Source organism: Hoplias malabaricus, chromosome 2 (genome assembly GCF_029633855.1).
Source record: "Hoplias malabaricus isolate fHopMal1 chromosome 2, fHopMal1.hap1, whole genome shotgun sequence".
NCBI lineage: Eukaryota > Metazoa > Chordata > Actinopteri > Characiformes > Erythrinidae > Hoplias > Hoplias malabaricus.
In genome coordinates, this window is record NC_089801.1 from 54,735,480 (window position 1) to 54,757,555 (window position 22,076).

At 38.8% G+C, this 22,076-nt stretch overlaps 1 protein-coding gene and 1 long non-coding RNA gene across 5 annotated transcripts in view; one reads left to right on the top strand and one right to left on the bottom strand.

The window, feature by feature from the left end:
* Positions 1–1,104: 1,104 nt before the first annotated feature.
* Positions 1,105–21,302, bottom strand: LOC136686466 (ETS-related transcription factor Elf-1-like). 4 transcript variants are annotated; one of them, XM_066660269.1, is made up of 8 exons: positions 21,209–21,302; positions 11,862–12,151; positions 11,355–11,514; positions 6,741–6,839; positions 5,692–5,817; positions 5,502–5,576; positions 5,190–5,382; positions 1,105–5,060 (listed from the first exon to the last, which is right to left on the bottom strand). In XM_066660269.1, exons 2-8 carry the CDS (start codon positions 11,931–11,933, stop codon positions 3,977–3,979), a joined length of 1,809 nt encoding a protein of 602 aa, XP_066516366.1. In that variant the 5' UTR covers positions 11,934–12,151; positions 21,209–21,302; the 3' UTR covers positions 1,105–3,976. The 4 variants fall into 4 exon arrangements, with proteins under 4 accessions (XP_066516366.1, XP_066516368.1, XP_066516367.1 ...); XM_066660271.1 differs by lacking the exon at positions 21,209–21,302 and adding an exon at positions 14,378–14,473; XM_066660270.1 differs by lacking the exon at positions 21,209–21,302 and adding an exon at positions 12,322–12,454.
* LOC136686469 (uncharacterized) overlaps positions 8,507–22,076 on the top strand; it is a 40,028-nt gene continuing 26,458 nt past the window's right edge. The window contains exons 1-2 of the long non-coding RNA XR_010800323.1: positions 8,507–8,611; positions 8,794–8,915. This is a non-coding gene — a long non-coding RNA (uncharacterized lncRNA). The remainder of the gene's footprint in view (positions 8,612–8,793; positions 8,916–22,076) is intronic.

Here is a 22,076-nt window from a genome sequence, read left to right on the forward strand (position 1 = left end):
TCTTTATTAAAAACAGTTTTGTAAGTTCCCATTTAAACCATTAGATTTAAATATTACATAAATAAAACCTATTTCTTTTTTTCTGAGCATAAGTCCACCACAACAGAGCAAAACCTATTATTTTTAAACAATAAATTCAGTCACTACCCAAAGAGTTTAATAAGAAGGAAGTAAATAACTGACTCATTACTTTGATTTGTTAGTCTGCTCAGGCAGCAAGAAAGTTGATTTTAAGAATGTGTTTAGCGTGTATATATTCTGACTAACATTTTAACATGAAGTGTTGCTCTCACACAGCTAAAGACTCATGTGAGGTGTGTGGTCTGTTCTCCCTGTGTCTGCATGGGTTTCCTTCGGTTTAGTCTCACAATTCATAAATGCATGTTAATAGGAGAACTGTCCATAAGTTTGTTTGACTGTCTGAGTGTGATTCATTGTGATGGACTGGCACCCCTTTCCAGGGTATGTTCCTGCTTTGTGCTCAATAGCTCTGTGTATGCCCAGGAACAACTGCAATCCTAAACCACATAAAGTGGTTACAAAAAATTAATTAGAAAATAACAAGTATAATATAGACAGTATTATACTCTGAATATTTTTACACCGTGCTAGTCACCGTACTTAGTCCCTCCAAGCTTTGAGGGTAAACAACATACAGTTTTGGATCACTACATAATCAGTGAATTATCTGTTTTTCTGTCTGCCAATGGACATTAAGAACTTTGTATATATTCCAGTGAATACTTCATGAGCATTTTCACCAATATATTAAATTTAGTAAATTTTTCAGGTCTTAGGAAAAATACCATATTTAAATTTGTTCATAATTGAGGATGTATCCTTATTTTCATGTAGAATGGTGTGACCATGTGTGTCCAAACATTTGCATTTGGTTTTGTGCATTTCATGATTTAATTCTCTTGTAATTTTAGTCCAGTTTAAAGTCTAATAATGACAATAATTGGGGAAAAAACTAGGAAGTTTTTTCAGTCAAAATGTAGTTTCAAAAAGTATATTATTTTTTAACTAAAAATACAGTTACATTAGTTATGGTGTTTCAGTGCAAAAACATCTCAGAGTCTTTCGTATTTGTTGAAAACATGGAATATTTTATTATTTAAATACAAGCTGCATAACTTGATAACCGTTTGTTGTATAAAATGGATCAGAATCAAATACAGTAATATAAAAAGCTCCTTAATATTTTCAGCAAATTGAGGCATATATATATATATTCAGTGATGTCAAATAAGTTCAAATAAAAAGTTCTCCCTTGTATTACTTTACATCATATATGTAAGCACAAAATGTGTCATTTTGGAGAATCTAATAACTAGAAACATTAATATATGGCTTTGTTATTTTTCAGCAAGCATTGTACAGGCTGTTTTTCCGCATAATGAGATGTAAGCCAAAAAAAAAAAAGAAACAAATAAACATAAGACAGACATTCAGCCTTTACCGTTGTCAGTACAACATAACAGACAGAGCCCATAAAAGACAGAGAAGGCTCACAGGCTTAACTGCTGGCATATACAACAGAAATGAAACAGGATTCCCTCTGTATCTTGGTCATTCATACACTTGCTTGCTGGCTGTAGCTAAACGTAAAGGGAACGATGACAAAATAAGCTAAATTATTTCACATGAGCACTGTTGTATAAATGGCATATTTCAAAATTTATAACACAGAGAGGAAACCAGAATCAATATGGAGTATATTTTCAGTGTAGAAAATATGCAAATAATCAGCTCTGCAGTGAATATTAAGTACTTTGGGCACAAAACTTTTCTGTGTTATTGTAGGATTTAGTCATGTTGGTCCATGTTAAAACACAAATGAGCTACAGTTGACAATGCTGTTTACTCACATTTAAGAAAAAAAATCATTACACAGGGGGAGCTGTTCAGTGCTTCAGTGACACTGTGTGCCCTTAGGGAACATATGAACGATGAAAGCTTTGTAAAAAGTTCTTAACGATCATTTGTTCCTCAAAAATTTGAAAAGTTCCTGCTCTTGTTGTAGTATAAAGAGAAATGCTTTAACTTACATTTTTTCAAACTTATCAAAAACAAGGATGCGTTTTTGTAAGCCAGTCAATTACAGATGCTACGATTCATATCTGAAATAAATGCAACATTTTCCAAGTAAAATTATATTAAGATCAGTGCAATAATCTTTCTTATTTGAACATAGCAATAGTCAAAACATATTTGGTCTCATAACAGAAAGAGTCAGAGTGCAGGAGCTACTACTGAGAACATACTGAGTATCAGGACTGGTCAATATAATATTTATTGTGATAGATTCAGCCGCACTGTGTGCACTGTAAGCTTTTCTGAGCTTATCATGGATGTCATAACTCTGAATCACAGTGTGTGTAATCGCAGCCCAGCACATGAATAGAAGTCATTATATTGAGGAGGCACTACTGGTTATTTCTGATCTATTCCAACTTATCAAACTTCAGAATAAGAAACAACATCATGTGGCATATCATCATCATCAAAACTTAAAGTAATCTCATAATTTGGTCAAAAAATCCAATCCCTGTTATGCATTACATACACACTGGGAGAATAAACATGAAATGATTGTCTCATCTGTGGAACACCTATTGATTGAAGTGTCTTTTAGACAGGCATATTCAGGGTTAAAAATATATGGATGACAGTAGAACACATACATCAATCAGCCACAAAACTACTGTTCTTCCTGCATTGGTTTCGTGACACAATGGTTTATGCCTTACCAATGAGAACCACCTAAATGTTCTATCTTTCACTGCTTTATCACAAGGTGACATTCTGTGAACATATTTCTTAGAGTTGCTTAGTCCACTTCTGCATTCAATGCATCAATTTTGCTATCGAGAAACGGACAGTTATTTAAGTTGAAGAATTAGAAACAGGACAAGGATCTGAGCAACTTTGGCAAGAGCCAAATGGTCAGTAATTTTTGGTCAGAGCATCTCTAAAATGGCAGGTCTTGTGGAGTGTCAGCTACATGAGGTTATTTGCAACAGAAAGGGGTCCAAGGAAAGACATATGGGAAACAGTGACAGATTTATGAGTATTTGAGCCTCACACTTTTCAAAATTGTCCAGATTCTTAAATTTACAGATTTTGACCAGCTTCCAACACAACATCAGAAACTGACTGTTCACATGCTGCTTAATATATCACACCCCGTGAAGGGTGACATTGTAACAAAATAGCATTATTTAATTTACTTGTTTGTGTTATTAAACTTGTAGCTGATTGGTGTGTGTGTGTGTATTTTTATATATATATATTACTAAAAACAAACAAAACATTCTTTGGATCATCGCTATTAAAGCACTTGTTAATATGCATAGCAAAGACTGGTATTTGTAATAAACAAAGTATTTGTTACAATGTGACATGATCACGATTGCATTCTCTCAAGTAGTTGACTGTGATACAGGCCATGACATACAGTATCACTTGTAAAGAGGAAAAATTACAGGATATCAGTACATTTGTTTAAGTAATGAGATTTTTGTTACTATCCAAGCAGTTGAGGTTACACTGAGTCCTTTCATCCTGTCGTTCCTTTCATATACAGTAGTTACAATAGGCTTTAAGGGCTAAATGGTGATATTTCTCATTTGCGATAAAGCTTTTAAAAGATTGAGTGGTCTTTCATTTCATGGTGACATCACTGACAAGTCATCAGTACAACCCTGAGGCATAACATTGCAGTACATTATTTAGGGCACTTCAGTGAAGAAAAGAGGATTCAAGATTAGAGTAACATTGCATAAGAATCACAAGTCTTCCTACAAGACTTTCATAGCATAGCAGGGCGAACGTGGTGCAAAGAAAAAAGATTAAAGGAAATGGAAAAGGAGTGACTAAATTCCAGTGCATGTGCAAGTCTCAAAGGAATGTGATGAGTAAGGCGTTTATGGAGCCGGACCACGAATGGTTCACTTCGAAATCTAGCCCTAGCTTAGCCTGAAGATTCCACAGTTTCACTGTTAGAAGTGTAACCAACCCAAGAGTCATTAATAATGACAACACTTAGAGGCTCCATCTTCATTTCCGAGGGACTCTTCATATCCATATTGGGAATCTGCTGTGCATCTTGGGAGATGTTAATTCCTCTTAGCTCTGTGATCTCAGGCAGTTCTTTGGGCTCCGGGTCTAGGCCTACATGACCTGAGATGTGTTTTGGTTCTGTTGCCGTGATGACGGAATGGATAACAGTACCAGGAGGCTGGGTCACCAGCTGTTGCCCTCCTCCAACAAACGTGACCACTGAGGTATTGGTGTCATTTGACCCTGAAAGTGATGTTGTTACCATGTCAGAGAGGGTGAGATCTTGTTGGCTAGGATTTGACTGAGATTCTTCCATGGTAACATCCTGAACAACAAGAGTAACCTCCGATTCTGGAATGGCTTGCATAATGAACTGAGGGGAGGTCATCATGGACCCATCCAATTCTTGTTCAGTGGATGGTACTGGAACCAACTGCAAAGTTACAATCTGAGTACCTTGGCTGTCTTCCTGTCCCTCACAGGCCTGAACCACCCGTTGTTCCTGTTGTATTTCCACAGCCTCCTGCTTCTCGCGGAGGCTCTCTAACAGCTGAGCAGTACGGAAGACTGAGCCGTGTTGGCCTGGCTGGATGGCCTGAACGTTCTGGAGAGTCCTCAGCATCTCCGCGGAAACAATAGGTAGATGTTGTTGCTGGATGAGACCTAATGGACGGGTGGCTCTGGTAGTACCTGTCACCTCAGAAGGCTGGTCCACTACACCACCACGCTGGCCACCATTAACCATCCTGCGACCTTTGGTGATCTGAGTGGATACTTTGTTGGAAGTGAAGAGCTCTGACTGGGAGGGAGGGGTGACGTTTAAGCTGTGGTCGCTGGAGGGATATTCTTCATCCTCGTTTTGAATGCCATTATCATTACCACCTCTGCAATCTTCGTCATCACCTATGTAGATTATGTTTTTTGGCATCTCTGCAAACTGATACACCAGTCTCTGTCCCTCAACTTTATTCAGGATACCACGCTGGTAATAGTATCTGTTTAATGGGGGGGGGGGGAAGAAAAAGAGCCAAATTGCATATTAAAAAAAGCCACATTTAATATAACGAAGTCAACAAGATATTACTGTCATCAAAGGTAACAAGCCAAGCACCCAAGAAACATACCGGAGGGCTCTTCCCATCGTTTCATAATTCATGTCAGGTTTGTTTTTGTGTTTGCCCCATAACTGAGACACAGCCTTGGAGTCCACAAGCTTGAATATGCCTTTTTCCCGATTGGTCCACTTGATGTACTTGGGGCAGGCGTTCCTGTCTTGTAGCAATGCAATCAAGAACTCCCAAAGGTACAGTGTATTTCCTGCAGGCATGTAAAACGTAAGAGCCTTGTAAGTGAAGACAGCTGTTTTTGTCATGTGGTTTCTCAAATAGTTTTATCAATAGAACGACTAAGACTGGGGTGGGGTGAGGGGTTCTCACCTTTGCTGTCCTTGCTCTTCTTCACAGTAATATCAGGCATTGGAGAATGTGGCCTTTGCCTTTTTGTTTTTCTAGCTGAGGGTCATAAATACCATGATTTATTAAGAACAACAAACCCATCAGGGCTCAAAATAGAAAACTAGCTAGCATTGTCTTAAGAAATCTTTATATAATGATAGTTTCAAGTCACCTTTCTTAGGCTTTGGCTTGTTTTCCTCTGTGACACTTTTCTGAAACTGGAGCCACTGTTGCTGTCCACCAAAATCTGTCAGAACCTGGGCTCCATCTCCCAGAGGTGAAGTGCAAAATAACTGAGCTGTGAGATAAAAATAAAAAACAAAATTTTAACTTTAGGGATAGTGAACCTATTCATGCCCATACAGCATGTTTATATATGATTCCATAAAGATTAAGTACTTGTTAACTATAGTTCCTATCAGCACTGGTGTGAACATTTCCAACTGTCAATCCTCTCAAATCAAACCACCCTGAATGACCATTACAACATCTTTAAAATTAAAGTGAAAAGATTAGTATTAGGTGAACAAATAAGTTTAAAAGCACCCCCACCCCATAACACATAACTGTAATTCAAAATTCAGTCAACCTCACGATTTTATGTCAGTTCTGATAACTGTTGCATAATATTAAACATGAAATTTGTCATTTTATTCAACTAAAAAGTACGTAGTTTAAAAAAGGCCAAGCGAAAAGGATTTTTTCACTACAGTCACAAAGCTCCAGGGTCCTGGGGTTGTGGGTTCGAGCCCTGTCTCATGTCACAGTCTGTGAGGAGTTTGGTGTGTTCTCCCTCTGTCTGTGTGGGTTCCCTCCACGTACTCCTGTTTCCCCACACAGTCCAAAAACATAAGTCCGTAAGTAGATTGGCTACTCAAAAATGTCCATAGGTGTGTGTGCGCGTCACCCTGCGATGGACTGGTGTTCCTACCTTGAACCCAGTGATTCCAGGTGACTGGACAAGCGCTTCCAGGCAGCGACTGAATTAATTAATTAATTATATGTTAAACAAAAATGCTTTAACACTTATTTGTACACATAATAAATGCAGAAATCCTGAAAAATCAATGGAATTCCTACCATGCTGCAAACTCAGATTTGATCATTTTTATTATCCAGAAGTGCAGTTGAAGCAATATTTATGGAAAGCGAGAAACTCCAACTCATGGTGAATGAAGAGGAATTTTTAGGAAGAAAAAACTTCACAATGCCTCTACTCACATAACTGGGACAGTTGACTTGATGAGTCTATATTCAGCAAGGCTTCAGCAGCTTCTGCCGTCTCCACAGTATCCTCATTACCACTCTGATATGCTTCCACTGCAGGTTAAACAGAAAGCAACACATCAGCTGACAGTTTCACTGGGCAAAAATACTGTAGACACCTGACTACACTCTGGAGTAGCCAGCACAAATTTTATTCAGATCAAGCAATTCCGGTCACTTTTATCTGTCTGATAAGATAAAATTGTTCTTGCGTAATACAGAAGGAGAACTCAGTAGACTAAAGAAAAGTCATAATTAATGGATATGATCTGAAAATAAATCAAGGTAAACTGTTGTGAAATGCTCTGTTGTACAGACATTGTTACTGAATCACGATTGATGACAGTGGTGGTGATAGTAATCAGACATCCGAAGAGCTAAAATCCCCAAAAGCTGACTCACACAAAGTTATTGTTTCTTTTTGCAATAGCTTTAAGCTGGCATCTTTAAATCTGGTGCAGAGAGGTACATGCAAGGCATTATATTCCCCAAAGAAAACACGTTTGCTCTATTCTGTCCATGTTTACCACTATTCTAACCTTAGCTGAATTACATATTAATACTCAGAAGAAGCACAAAGGCTCAGTGGTGGGACTGGGTCTTAAATATATGAAAACCCTAAGATTTGTCTACCCTTTATTCCTCTCATCACCCCTGTAAGGAAATTTGCTTCAACAGATTTATCTACATTAAACCACTCTTTGTTTAAAATCCACTGTAGGCATCAATTAAATCCCTAAATCCCTGCCTTTTCATCAAAATGACAACTTTAAAGGTTATTAAAAAACAGCAACAACAAAAATCAATCACTAATGCCCCAAAAGAAGCTCAGGTCCATTCCTTCTAGTTCCAACCTCTGCCACGCTCCTCAAGTTCAAAGCCCCGCCCTGCAATATGATTGGATTGGTTGCTTATGGTTATGACATAAGAAACCCTGTCTGTCTGATTTTGAGACTGCAGTTTCAAAGCAGAAATGCTCAGCCACGACGCTGACTGGTTATATCACTGATGAAACATCTTCTAGTGTATAAACACCACCACACGGGCAGGGTAACCAGGTAAAACGTTAGATTTTCCCAGGAGGTGTTCTCTAGACCCTAACGGATGAACGAATTAGACATTCTGAGAAGCAGTAAGAGTGGAATTCCCCTTCAAGTGCGTTTTCTGTCATTCTATCCCGTGTTTAACCTGCTATCTACATTTTCAGTTTCTCTCTGGCCAACTCTCACATTATTGTTGTGTGTTTAAGGGGAGAGAACACGTCATACTGAGATAAGAGAAAACTACTGCAGCGAAGAGGCTAGCGCTGCTTAGCACACTTCCACACATGAAAGTTTTTCATTAGCTTCTACAGACATGCTGCTGGGGTTTTACTCTTAGATACGACCTGTAACAGTGCTTATGTCTCTAAAATGAGTGTCTTATCCACCGTTTCGTGCGCGGTGTTGTCTACGGTGCACAGTTCAGCTAATGTTAACCTACTCATCCCCATAACAGCACAGTTCACCCGATAAACAGACCAATAACACTTACTCTTCACCAACTCTGTACCCTGAAAACGAGCGCAGGACCAGAGATTCAGAGGAACACTGGAAGTTTAAGCTCCTGTTTAATCGGTTAAATGTTTACATGTTCGGTTTGACTACACTACAACTCCTGGCTACAGCGCTGGGAGTCGACTTAAAAGAATCGACTCAAGGCATTTGGATATTAGGAGTCATATCCAAAGCTTCAGACACGACTCAACTGTCACTAGGGAAGGCACTTCTCAGCACAGCGTGATAAATTAACTTCGAGGATGAGCATTGTTCAAGCTATCTGATTAAGTAGATAAAACCTATTTGACTAAAGGCTTACGTTTCTTAGATATTTTTTGGAGGACAGTAGCTCCCGAAATGTCCTAACTGAGATGAAATATAATGAATATTGCCGTATGTTGTTTAAACTATATATTTCTCTTGTGTTTTGGATTCGCCATGATCGTTTCTTGGAATCGACTCTGAATCAGATTCAGACTCGAGCAACTGTCGTATAGTAGGTCGCCTCCTCCTCCTCCTCCAGAGCGGCCCACGTGAGAGAGAGGGAGTGGGAGTCGGTTTGAAATCACCTGGTGTTTATTCGTTCACACTGGTGAGTCAAGTTAAAGTGCTATACATAAAACGAGAAACCATTCTCTTAATTAAACTGAAAAGGGGGAACGTATAGAAACATACACTTACTGAAGCCTCAGTGGCTGGGGATGATAGACACTTCGAAATGGCAACTTAATTGAAACCTCAATGTAAGAGCTTTGGAGGCCTTCCAATAGGCCGGACCTCAAATCGAGCTTAAGTTATCTAGCAAGAGAACTCATAAATCATGTTTTGTGGAACAGCCCATGGTCCCCATGTGAATATTAAACTGTTTAAAGCTCGTTTTTATCTATTTCTCTAAATAGGTGGCTAAAAAAAAGAATGTACCCTGCGATTTCTGAGAGAAAAATAACCTCAGTGCGGCTTAAAGCTTAACGCTAATCGTAAAAAAAAATATGAACCTCATAGAAATGGAGGGAAATACGTACTGAAACTCAAGTGACCCCTGTAAGGAAACGATGTTTTCACACCTCAGACCTGTTCTATTATTTTTTTAGCCATAGGCTGCAGGAAGCCCTGTTTAGCATGTAGTAATCATAGAAACAACGACCATGGTTTAATGCAGTGTAAAGTGGGTGATTTAATATATTATAGTCATTTAGCCTAATATACTGTGAAACATTTTATAATTTAAATATACACACAGTGTCCATTTTATCTGGTCCTTTTAACAGAAGGACATTTTTTAGGTTTACATTTACAGGCTGTAGGCCATCTGTTGCTCTGCAGACTTTCAATGGCCTGGACCCCTTACAGGACCGTGACACAGCAGGTATTATTTGGCTGGGCAATGACACTTACGTGGTGGTGGTGGTGTTTAACTAGAGATTTACTTGCTGTTTGGACATGCGTTTATAAAGGCATTTGGCTGTGTAGTGAATGTAATTGTTCTCATAATTGCTTGCGTGTTTCATGTGTTACTGGAGGCTTCCACAAGCAGGCAGACCAGAGAAAACTGATCCTTAAATTATTTCATATTCACATGATGTATACCTGGTGACTTTTGCCATTTTTATTTTGCTTGCACTGCCCCTACTGTTTTTCTGTATAATGCATCTTATACTGCAACTCCTTGTTGCTTTTTGAGCATGTGCAAAACTGACACACCAAATGGACACAGGATACGCAAGGCATTCTTTACACATATGCAAACATGCAGTTAAGAATAAGTATACCTTTAACCTAGGTGTGTGATGTGCTGGTAAGCGTGGATCAGATACTGCAGTGCTCCTGAAGTTTTTAAACCTCTGTGTTACTGCTGAACTAAGAATAGTTAACCAAATAAAATTATCCAGCCAGCGTCCTGTAACAGTGTTTCAGCACATCAAAAGGAGACATTATTATTAAATTAATAAATGAATAAAAAGTTGAGAAGTATGTAAGAAGACATTCTGAAGTAACTGTGAGGTCTCGTCTGAGGAAAAAAAAATTAGCATACTGGCTAACTGCTAATTGTTAATACATATACCTTAGAGAAGTGAAAATGTAATTTTCTGTTTCTAAATTACTATCATTTTTATAAGATTATATGTAAAACAAAACAACAAAAAAGCAGATTGCAATCTCTGGGTTTGTGTGAAACATAATCTCACTGGGGGCTGGCTAAATCAAGCCTGTGCATCAAAAAGTCCTTTCAAGTTTAAACTTGAAGAAAATAACCGTACAGCAGCAAGAACGTTTAAACATACTTATTTTACTCTCAAAGATACAAGCCCTTAAGGTTTAATTGTGTAAAAGTACATTTCAGAAGACATCTCTGTTTACTTTCCCAGGGCCAAGTACACAAGAATGCTAAAGTAGAAAAAGAAAACCACAGTATGATGTACCAGCTAAGTGAGAAGCATGTGTACATTGACAGATACAGCTTAGTCCTTTTTTGAGAATGTAAGCTCTAAAAAGAGACAGTCTCATTGCCAACTCATAGTCAGCTGGATATTCCCTGGCCTACACACCAAACAAGAGCAAATTAAAACCTGTAAGAAAACAGTTCTCAAGTTCTAGGGGAAAAGTGAGGAGAATATGAGACAAGTAATTGTGATCTAAAGTCTACAACTCAGACAACAGTTTTTAAAAATACAAACCTAACAAAACCTAGACATGTGTTATGTGGTGTGTTAGTGTTAAGCTACATCTCAAAAATAAGCATGCACGTCTATAGTAATAATATTAATAACAATAATAAACCTGGGGAAAGTGATTCTGGAGGGAAAAAGAATGTGAGTGTTGGCTTCAATATCCTACATCCTCTCCTACAGAGCATGGCCTAAAATATGCAAATGATGCATGTCAGAGCATGACCTGGATTTTAGCATTTTGTGTGCAGGCATCCATACATGCTGCCTGCGAGATTGGGCCCTGAATGTCTGAGGCTGATATGACGAGCTGAAGCACAATTACAAGGACTTCAATTTAAACCTTTGCGGGAATTGTACTTTACCTGTCAGTGGCGGTAGGTCGTCCACTGTGTCTGGCTCCAGCCCTGTTCCTAGGTGACCACCTGTCAATGGCTGCTCACAAGTCAGCCTGGAGTAGTTGAGGAGGTGGGTGTGTGGCATTTGCTCCACAATTACCGCTGGGAAAGCTGATGGATCTGCCAGCTGCAGATAGCACGGGGTGGAAAAAAAAAGCTGTAATATTATGGCTGAAGTGTCAGACAGTTCTCGATATAGCACGGCATGAAAATCTACTTTTTTTATTTCCCCCTCAGCAGCATTAGCTTGTTCCATAATAGAAGTGGGTTGAGTGAATCAGGGTCACTCACAGCTTTCATATAAGTATCCCACACAGTAAACCAGCACATGAATTATTAACAATAGAAATGGGTTCTCAACACTTTCAACCTTCTCTCCCTTGTAATCAGTGGATGATATGTTTGTGTAAAACCTACTTTAAATAGCCAGCTAGAAGCGAGACTTAAAGATCAGAATATAATAACCATGCTTACCTGCAAACTGTCATCCTCTGGTTTGCTAGCACCCTCCCAGGCGCTCTCGGTCTGCTGAACTACAGCGGCCATAACTACATGCGTGGGAGGTTTATGGTGTCATCTCAGCAGGCCTTTTCCAGGCTTCAGAGACTAGTTACAATTCCAAAAAGGTCTAGTTTAACTTGCAGGCCCCTTTAAGGCCTAATAAAGGGCAGTCGAACTGAAGAACCATAATGTAACACCATCGAAGTATTCGCTGTAGTCCTGGTTGAGTGAAGTTTTTTGCAGTGATGACGCAGGTGTGAAACCTGTAAAAGAAGAACACAGTTAGTTCTGCTACCGAAGATAATCTCAGTACACTGTTTGCCATCATGCAAAGTTCCACCGTCTTTGACAATAGATATCCACTGGAGTTCAAAGGATCATAAATGCATTGTAAATACAATAATAATTTTCTCGATCTTTGTTTTCTACTTACTCCAGCTGATCAACTGCTAAAAGTGTGGCGCAGATATGAATCCCATTTCAGTATCTGTTAGCGTTTGCTTTCCATTCCCTTCCCCACCAAGGTATTATATCACCCGTGCTGCCACCGGTTTCTGTAAACAACATTTTCTCTCTCCATGTCTGCTCTAGCTGCCCTCTCTTATCTCTCAGTGTAGACACACCATGCACGAAACAGGAAGGAAGTGTCTTATTGACGTCAGGCCAAATGAGAGTGGGTAGAAAGAGCAGCTGCAAGCAGGATGGCAGAAAGACTGAGAATGGATGGCAGTGCCGACAATGGAAACTGCACTAAACCAAACCAGAGGCCCTCAGTATAGGAGTTAGACATATGTTCAAGTTAGATAAAGTTCAAGCCTAGCCTTTATTTCATTGGTGACCTTACAGGAGTCAATTTAATATAGCTACATCTGATTCATTTTATATATATTCTTCTGTAACAAAGGTTTTTATAGAGTATAACTTTAAATAACAGATTAAACCTTGCCATAAAAAACCCTATAAAAATTGGTTGTGTTTCAGTAAACTGTGCAGTTTATAGCTGCAACAGGGATAGGTTAAAATCAGTAGCTGAAATAATAAATGCACGAGTGCCAAACCCTAAGCTGCAAGGACCAGCCTAAGGGTCTACACTAAAGGCCTTGAGACAACAAAAGTTCTATATTGGTTTTATCATGCTTATCATACTCTGTCAGACACCAGAGAAATAAAATATTAGTCATGACGAGCAATAAAGAAGCAGTAACCATGCAGCCAAATCTATTATTATTAACATTTATGTGTAAAATATTAAGTATTACGTTTCTAATATGCCACACATCTATTTTTAAATGATTTGTTTGCTCTATATCTGTGAAACCGGTCGAGGGGGCAACAATGAATTCTGCTTACAGTACATTTGTAAAATGTAGTGTAGTTTTGACAGAGTTCCTGTTCAACAAGTGCAAAGACCAAATTTTGTGAGAGTTCCCACTAATTATTTTTTTATCAGAAAGTATTGCTTATGCAGTTACTGTAATTTGAATATTCTGACTGTTTAGGATTTTTCAGCTCTGTGGTTAAAGATTAATTTAATTTGTCTGGACTTTTATTGTCTTTTTTTTTTTCATTATTTTATTTTTTTTTCCATTTCTTAATTGTAATTGTAGAACGCTGTTTTTGGAACATTTTTATTGCAATAGGGAACTATTAGGATTCAAGTAGCTTTTTGTGTGCATCATTAGAATTGAGGAACTGGCATAAATAATGGATATAGAAACAAGTAAGTTTATGAAATGAGGAACATTAATTTCATCAACCAGGTTACGAATGACCACAGGCAATGAGCCAACAGCTGCGCTGTGGAAGAGAGGAAATATAGGTTCAGAGATACAGTGTGAATAGAGAAAAGTAAGCAGAGTCCAGTCTAATAGTGGGCCAGTGTGTGAATTGGAGTGATAAATGACAGCAGTATTCTTACTTAGAAAAACCATGCCATGACACTGGTAGCTTCCAACTGTTAAGTCTTAAGATTTATATACAAGCCAAATATTTCAAAATCTACACCTATCTCTGGATAATTCACAGTTTACTAAATGCAATTTAATTTAAGTGCAGTTGCTTTTTGGCAAAACATCATGATCAATATCTTTTGAGCGCTTAGGACATGCACAGTACAATCAGATCTTCATAGAATATATAACTATAAAGGTTTCCATATCACTACATTTTACACAATGTATAATACGGTAACACAAAACACTACTACTTCACTTTAATAAAGCTTAAAGCCACACACTCAGCAAGGTGAAGTGCAAAAAGATTTTACGTTTTAACAGAATACAACACTCTAAACAGTTGAATCTACACATTTCGTCTAAATCAGCATACCCAGGACCCTTCAAAGGATCATCAAAGTAAATGCATTTTTTATTTTCAGCTTGCTATAGCAGTAGCTTAAAAAGTTCAAAAAGAAGCACCTAGAGCAGGAATGAGTGGAAACCCTTCCTGGAGCGATATCAATAAGCGAGATCGATAGATGTCAGCATTACCTGAAATAGAACCGGCTGCTTCATCAGTGCTTTGATGAGGATTGCCTTTTGAAACACTGGCTGTGAGATCACTATGTAGTGATCTCTATGTAGCGCAGTTGTTGACTGTTTGAATGGTTGCAACTGTCTAGAAACCCCAAGGGTGTCTGTAAATGTTATTGGTTATACCAGAAAAGCCTGTTTCTAGCTTCTCTAATAATGCTGTTGTCCTATGTAAATCAGTCTCTCTCGATCTCTCTCTCGCTCTCTCTCATACACACACCCTCCCCCATCCCCCCACTTTACCTCACCACTCCGGCCTCCTTTGGTGTCATATTACAGCACGTAATCATGGTGACGGCGCCATGACAACCGGCCTAGTGCAAGGCACACCTGGACTGCTGGAGGTACCTCCAGCTTTAAGGCATTTAGACTCCCTAGGGTATGATTCTGTCTTCAGCAGACAGTACACCTGTGTCTAATATATGGAAATGTTTAGTGAGAGATATCTATAGCAATTCAATTGATATGGCACCATTTTTTATGTCCAAGGTTACTGTACAAGAGCAGCATGCAGAACAAACGTTCCAAACACATTAAGCACATTTTAAATGTGAAAGTAAGTGAGTTTGCCAGACAATTACATGCCAGGTTCATCGGGTGCTTCACCTCTGAACATAATATTATCCCAGGGTAATCTATTGGTCACTGTGCTTAAATGGGCTGAATTGAATGAATGAATGACTATGCATCAGTTCTGGGAATGCCAACACATCCAGATATTCTGATTTGAATTAAATAATTTGTTCTATGAAATGTCAGACTAGATACTGATTTTTGGGATAAGCTCAATATATATGAATATATATATATTCTTAAACAACATACCAATGTGAATCTTTAAAATGCAGGAAACATTGAAAAGCCCCAAAAAGTTGTATTATCAGTACATAATCTTATTATCTTATGTACTTATCAGTACACATGTCTGATATCCGGTGTAGTAGTCATGTGTCTCTTGCATGTGTATGTGTGTGTGTGTGTTTGTAGTAGAAGTTAGGATTCAACGTACATTTTTATTTTTCCAACTTTGTCTTTGTGATATCATTTTAGCCGCATGGACCTTTTAACAATGTGACACATATATACCAGGCTTAACCCTCTGACATCTGAGTTACATCTTTAACAATGGGTCCTTCTCATTGCACCTATATTAAGGCACTTGTGTTTGGTGCTTAAAAAAAAGTAAAATGCAATATAGTTAATAAAGTAAATATTCTTACAAACACAACCAGTTATTTTGCTGACTTGTTAAAAGCTGGCTACTTCATGTGTCAGAAGATTTAGGTTGGCACGCTGGTGCAGCAGCTAGTGTCGCAGTCACACAGCTCCAGGCTCCTGCAAGTTGTGAGTTCGAGTCCCGCTCCGGGTGACTGTCTGTGAGGAGTGTGGTGTATTCTCCCCATGTCCGCGTGGGTTTCTTCCGGGTGCTCTGGTTTCCTCCCACAGTCCAAAAACACACGTTGGTAGGTGGATTGGCGACTCAAAAGTGTCCGTAGGTGTGAGTGTGTGTGTGTGTGTGTGTGTTGCCCTGTGAAGGACTGGTGCCCCCTCCAGGGTGTGCTCCTGCCTTGTGCTTACACATAGTGAATGAATGTAAAGGATGTATGGTTTTATCTGTTTTAAACACAGCACAGTAGCACATGTTTTAGAATATATCTGTGCCGTTTTACAGCACTTTTTAGTGAATTTGTGAAGTCGGTACGTATACACACAGTTGAATTTAAATGATGTATGATCTCTTTATCTTTCTTTTTTTTTTTTTTTTGAAGTCTAGGCCAGGAAATAACAAACAGCATTGCTGGCTTGATGACCTGTTTTTTATGGGTAACCGCTGGTGTGAACCTTATTGTCGTCGCTGCAGCTGAATCTGTCTCCGAAACAGCAACTACTGAGGAGACTTGAAAGTCTTGTAGAGACTGCAGAGCCTTTAAAGATCCTCCACAGGCCTAATTACCAAGACTTTGAATATGTTTAGAGCCATGTTTTGGTTCTCAAAGCTGAAAATCAGGGCATAAAGCAGGGATTCAGCTTTAAATTTATGTACAAAAATGACATCAAGACATGCCTCTTTTCTTACAGTATTAAAATGAGTTATACTTTAGGTATATTCTGTTTTATTATCTGTTTTATATTTTTATTAATAGACCTTTTGAACATCCTAAACTAATGCCAACTTAGGAAGGCAGTCTAATTCTGATTTCTTTACATATTTCTGATGCACATCTGATTGTTTTCCAAATCAATTGAACTTTTTACCCTAAAGTATCATGTTTGTCCAGTGTTTGTAGCTTCAGCAATATAAATTCCCTGACTCTTCAGTAAGGTACAGGAGACACCGAGAAGTTACTTCAGCCTTAAAATATCATTATAAGTTCATTTTTAATTTGTACGTTGCATATGGCTGACGCAGCGTAGGAATAACAAGCAATCTTCAGAATCTCTTTGACTACTTTGTCTATTAAAACAGAAAGTTGCTTTCCTAGCTTGGGGACTGCGGTGAGCTTTCACATTCTGTCAGTGTGTGAAGTCCCTGCTCCTATGGTGTTACAGTTTTTCACCTTTTCTCCTAATAGCCTCATTAAAATTCTACCCAGTTACCCAGTGCACCTTCTGCAAACACTATTTATTTTATATTTTTACAACCCTTTAAATCCTAGACTTACATCCTTAGGCTTTTTATAGATGGGTTAATGCTGAGGCTAAAAGACACTGTTGCTCCTATTCTGTAGCTACAAATCTCTGTGCTGTAATTACTGTGCCCTTGATATGTAAAGAACAGCAGCCTGAAAATTACAATGCTGAAAATGTGTAGGTTCTGATATTGTTTTTGCAAGCAGTGTATAGATACACAGTTCACACTTTAGTCACTGGTTGTTGTTGCTGACAAATGAAAAAGCCTTTAAAGATCGGATTATATTGATTTAGTTATTAATGAAATTAGTAGCACACAGAATGCTCTGGTTCCTCTTACTAATACATTTTGTGCAGTACAACTAATCTAACTGCAGGTAGGTTATAATACATGACATGAAACTAAGCCAATGTCTATTAATATATCACCAAAGAGAGGTGTTGTTAATAGCCATAAACCCACCACTGAAACCCATATACTCAGTATAAAGCTATAATGGGAGGCACTGACTTAAATATGGTTATTTAATTTCCAATAATTTCCTGCACATTCTAATACTGATTTATTTTAAAAATTGGAAAATTTTAAATGGTTTATATTGTCATTGCGCACTGTACATTAAGGGAAGTAAACACAACCAGGCGAGAGACTGGTGAGCAGTTGGGTGTTAGGTGCCTTGATCAATAGCAACTTGGCCAGAAACTCCTCCGGGTACACTCCAGAACATTTCTGGGTTACCGTGCAGGTGTGAAAGGGGCTTTGGTTTCATAATTTGTAAAGTGCAAAATGTAGGGAGTAGGGGACTAATTGGAACAGAGCGTAGTTTACATGCGGTGCCAGGAAAGAAACAAATACAACACTTATTTATTCCCAGGCCTTGTAGCAAGATTTTTCGGAGGTGTCTTTTTAGTGGAACATTCAAACCTGTGTCTGATTAAATCTCTTGTCCTGAATGTACTACTGTCTGGAGTTTATGAACTTCCTTGGTTCATCTTGATCCATGTTCATCTGACTGTTGACCAATCACATTTGTGGTGACACGTAGCTACATTTCTGGGGAGGTGCACTTGAGGCCACAACAAAGGGTATGACGTAGGGTTCAACGCAGAAGCATAAATTGTCTTTTAGGCTATGGCTGCCATGTCAATATATAATAATAGTTTCTAGGACATGGCTAGGTGAAGTTGGTCTTCCAGAACCAAATTTATAATTTGTCCCCTCAACCAGTGGTTTTCAGTATACATGTCCTTCACCTTCTTCAAACCTCTTGGAAAGGCGAGCTGCTTGACGGCCAAAAGTGTGCAAAGCTGTAATCAAGGCAAATTGGGGCTGATCTGCAGATTCTTAAATGTACTCTTGATTGATTAAAATGAATGCTTTTGACCACTCCATAATGCCAGTATATTTTTATTGATTTTGATGTCTTCACTTTTTCTTGTATAAGGCTTTAGTAAGGTGCTCTACACTATATTATTTCCTTCTTTATTGTCAACTGTCATGCATCATCTGTTCTTGTTAACTCCCTTTGTTCTAACTCACACTTACATCTTTCACACCCCTAGCACTGAGGGCTTCTTGGTCTAAGACGTTGGGGGAGGGATATGGAAACAAACAAGCGTGGCGGTTATCACAAGCAAAGAACAGAGGAAGCATGGTGGGCCCTAGTTTCGTGTCAAGACAGGAGGCCAGACAGCTGCTGGACCTGGTGACATATAATGGGTTACTTTTTTTTCTTTTTTTCTTTTTTTAAAGTTCCTGTGGCCACATTTCGAATGCAGATCATAAGTTAAAGCAGCCGTTTGGGAAGAACTCAGGTGTAAACTGTTTGGCCTCTTCCCAGAAGACATGTTAGGTTTCTGAAATTTGCATCTGTAGTTTTTCACTGGAATTACACTGAAGTTTCATGTAACTAACAAGAAGCTTATCACGGCCATTTTACTTTTACATTTTAAGTAATCTGATATAAGTAAAGATAAAAATTGAAGTGTTGCATAACTAAAAAAAAAAAGTTGGAGCAGACATTTTGAGGCTTTTTTTGTGTACTTTTGCCTGTGGTTGCCTGCTTGTTAGCTACATTGGCCTTGTTTTGATGCTGACTTAAGAAACCAGAATGTCTCTGTTGATTGAATACATTTGCTGTAAGGGAAAATTGGTTACATTTGATTGTGCCCCAGAATATTCCTTTAATAATTAACCCACCACATTGTCAGAACTCAGTCAACACATTATAATGGTTTTGTTGTCTTGTGTTGCATAATTGGAAAAGAAACATAGCTTGCAGCTGCAGGTAACCAATCTACTGTGACCATCAAAACTGTGATAGCGAATATAAATTTCGTAGAAAGCTAGAGTGAATGTGGCCTATAACAGTAATACACAATGAAGCGCTGTCGGTTCATACCCTACCTCATAAACACACTTTGCCCATTTAGTGCTGACACATCCTTCGTGTAAATTCTCAGCGCAAGAACACGCGAAGAACTCTGTTTTTGGATCTGCTGCCTTCAACATAGTGTTTATAAGCCCTAAGTCGGTCAAACTCAAAAGCAGAACAACTACTTCTGCCTATCACCATGTGTGTTGTTATGCAGAGTATCCACCCCCGCCGCTTTCATTCCTATCTTCCCTGCTATATTCCTCATGTAAAAGTGTAACAGACAAGCCAAAGGCACTGCAAACTGCTTATCAGCAGTCGTTTATGCTGTCTCTGCCACCCTTGTTATCAACCTTGGCCTATTTCTTTTGGTGGGGGGAGGTGGTGGTGGGTCTTTTGATTATGTTGCTGTGCACTGGCAGTAAGTCAGTTTCAGTGCCCCCCAGGTACAGGCCTGATCGGGCTGTGTGTCCTTAGATATATACATATATCAAACGCAATCATCAAGCCACAGAGGTAAAAAGTAAGATCAGAGAACATTAACGTTAAGAGTATGGTCAGGTGTGGGAGAGGTTTGGCCTTCTGTGGTCAAACACGGACTTTCCACCACCCCCACATGAGAGTGGAGAGAGATTTGATCATGTCCGAAGTGTATGTTAAATTGGTAGTTTGGCAGAAGATCAAATTCTAAAAACCTTCACTGGTTCAAACCTTCACTTGGTTCTTTTTTTAGTTTGAGCTGTAGCTACAAAGCTAATGTTGCTAAGAAGTAATGGAAGCGTATGTATATCAGTCAGCACTGTCCTGTTCATACTGCCTAAATCGACAGACAAATTTGGGTCATATTAAAGTCGCATACATTTTTTAATATGCTTTTTGACACTATGAGACAAAAGTACAAGCTGAATTCAGATTTGAAGATGGCTGCTAATATTAATGCTACTACCGTCGTCAGCTCTGCAACATAGAGCTATTTGCATATTTTATATAAATAACTCATAGTGAGACAAACTATGTAATGAGGCCTATTTGCATTCCTTGACTGATCATCTGCTTTTGTGAAAAAGGAAAGTTTGGCCGATTTGATTTTTCCCTTTAAGGCCTCATTTGAATTGACGTCTTTCTTGGATGATTTGAAAGCTGCATCATTATGCCGCCAATTTTTAATTTTTCAAAATTTTCTTCCTTAAGATAAAGGCTTTATTCAAATGATTGCACAAAGCCCAGTTTCTCTACTTTTACCTTTGTTCATTGCTATGCTGCCAATAACAGTATAATTAATGGACTTATCCTTTCAGATGTGTGTCATTTTAAGTTCCATTGAATATGAATATCACCATTGTGATATTCCATACGAATATCACAATTATTTGGCAACAGTTTACAAACAGCTGTGTGGCCTGATGAAGCCTACCATTACAGACCTGTGATGGTAAACCTCATGCTTTTGCATAACAAATAGCTTTTTAAACATGATTGGTCCAACAGCTTGTTGTTTTGTGTCTATATGGCAAGTCAGTGCACCTTGCCATGGCTCTGTAACGTGAGAACAAGGTACTTAAAGGCATTCATTAACCACCAAGTTAAAGTTTCAGCAGTGGAAAAAAGGAACCCTGCTTGGAAACTGACAAGTCAACATGTCTCTCATAAACCGCCAACTTCTGATTGCTTTCACTTTCTCCTTTGCCTTCCCTGCCTGGTCTTGTCTCGAAACAAAGTTCTCCAGCTGGAGTTCTCACATTCAGACTGATCTATTAGTCGAGTACCTAAAGGTGCAACATACCTTAGAACTTGCGTCCACTGGCCTTGCCTCACAAACCCCCTTGTTTGTGGCGTGCTACTGAGAGCAGTAATGGTTGTTTGCTCTGTAAGGTGAGTTCCTCCTTTTGTCAACCCCCCACCCCCCAGCCACCCCTTAGCTCAGCCAGCCGGGCGTATACTGCTACCATGAAAGCCACGCCCACTTCTGCTTTCAGCCTGACATTGAACAGTCAAGCAAAAACCACATCACCCATGGCAACCACGAGCGCAGCCTTCACCGCAGGGGAACACAGATAACCCGTTGCTTGTTAACAGGCAGATGAGTGCAGAGAGCATATTCAAATAGCTTAGCAACACAGCCAAGAGGGGAATAAGGACTCTGCTCACTGAACGTCTCTCTACTGACACCCAATGGATGTGGTACAGCTTTAGCAGCTTCAGGAGACCATGTACAGCACTGTGTTATTAAGTGGACTACTAATTTTTCAGGAGATATTTGGGTTAAACTTTTAGAGATCAGTAAAAACGGGCAATATCATGGCATCAATTTTTTTTTGCTCATAATTTAAATTTCTGGTTCTTAGTTGTTGTTATATAGTTAACCATAAATTGCACCTATAACATGTTTTGTAACGTTAGGGTTATTGTCCCAAACAGAAGTTCTGCTGAAATTATGTGGTTAGTGCCATGAAATCCTTCTCTTATGTCTGCTTTGTTTCTGTCTTTAAAGGGTCAGGAACATTACAGTGATATACAGTCAATATCACAGATGGAAATTTCAGTGAAAATAGTGTTAGAGCTGTAAAATACAAACTCTTTACTTTTCATCTGAGTTTTGTGTCTGTGTCTGACATCAGCGGATAACATCAGCCCTTTCAAAAGTGAGGACA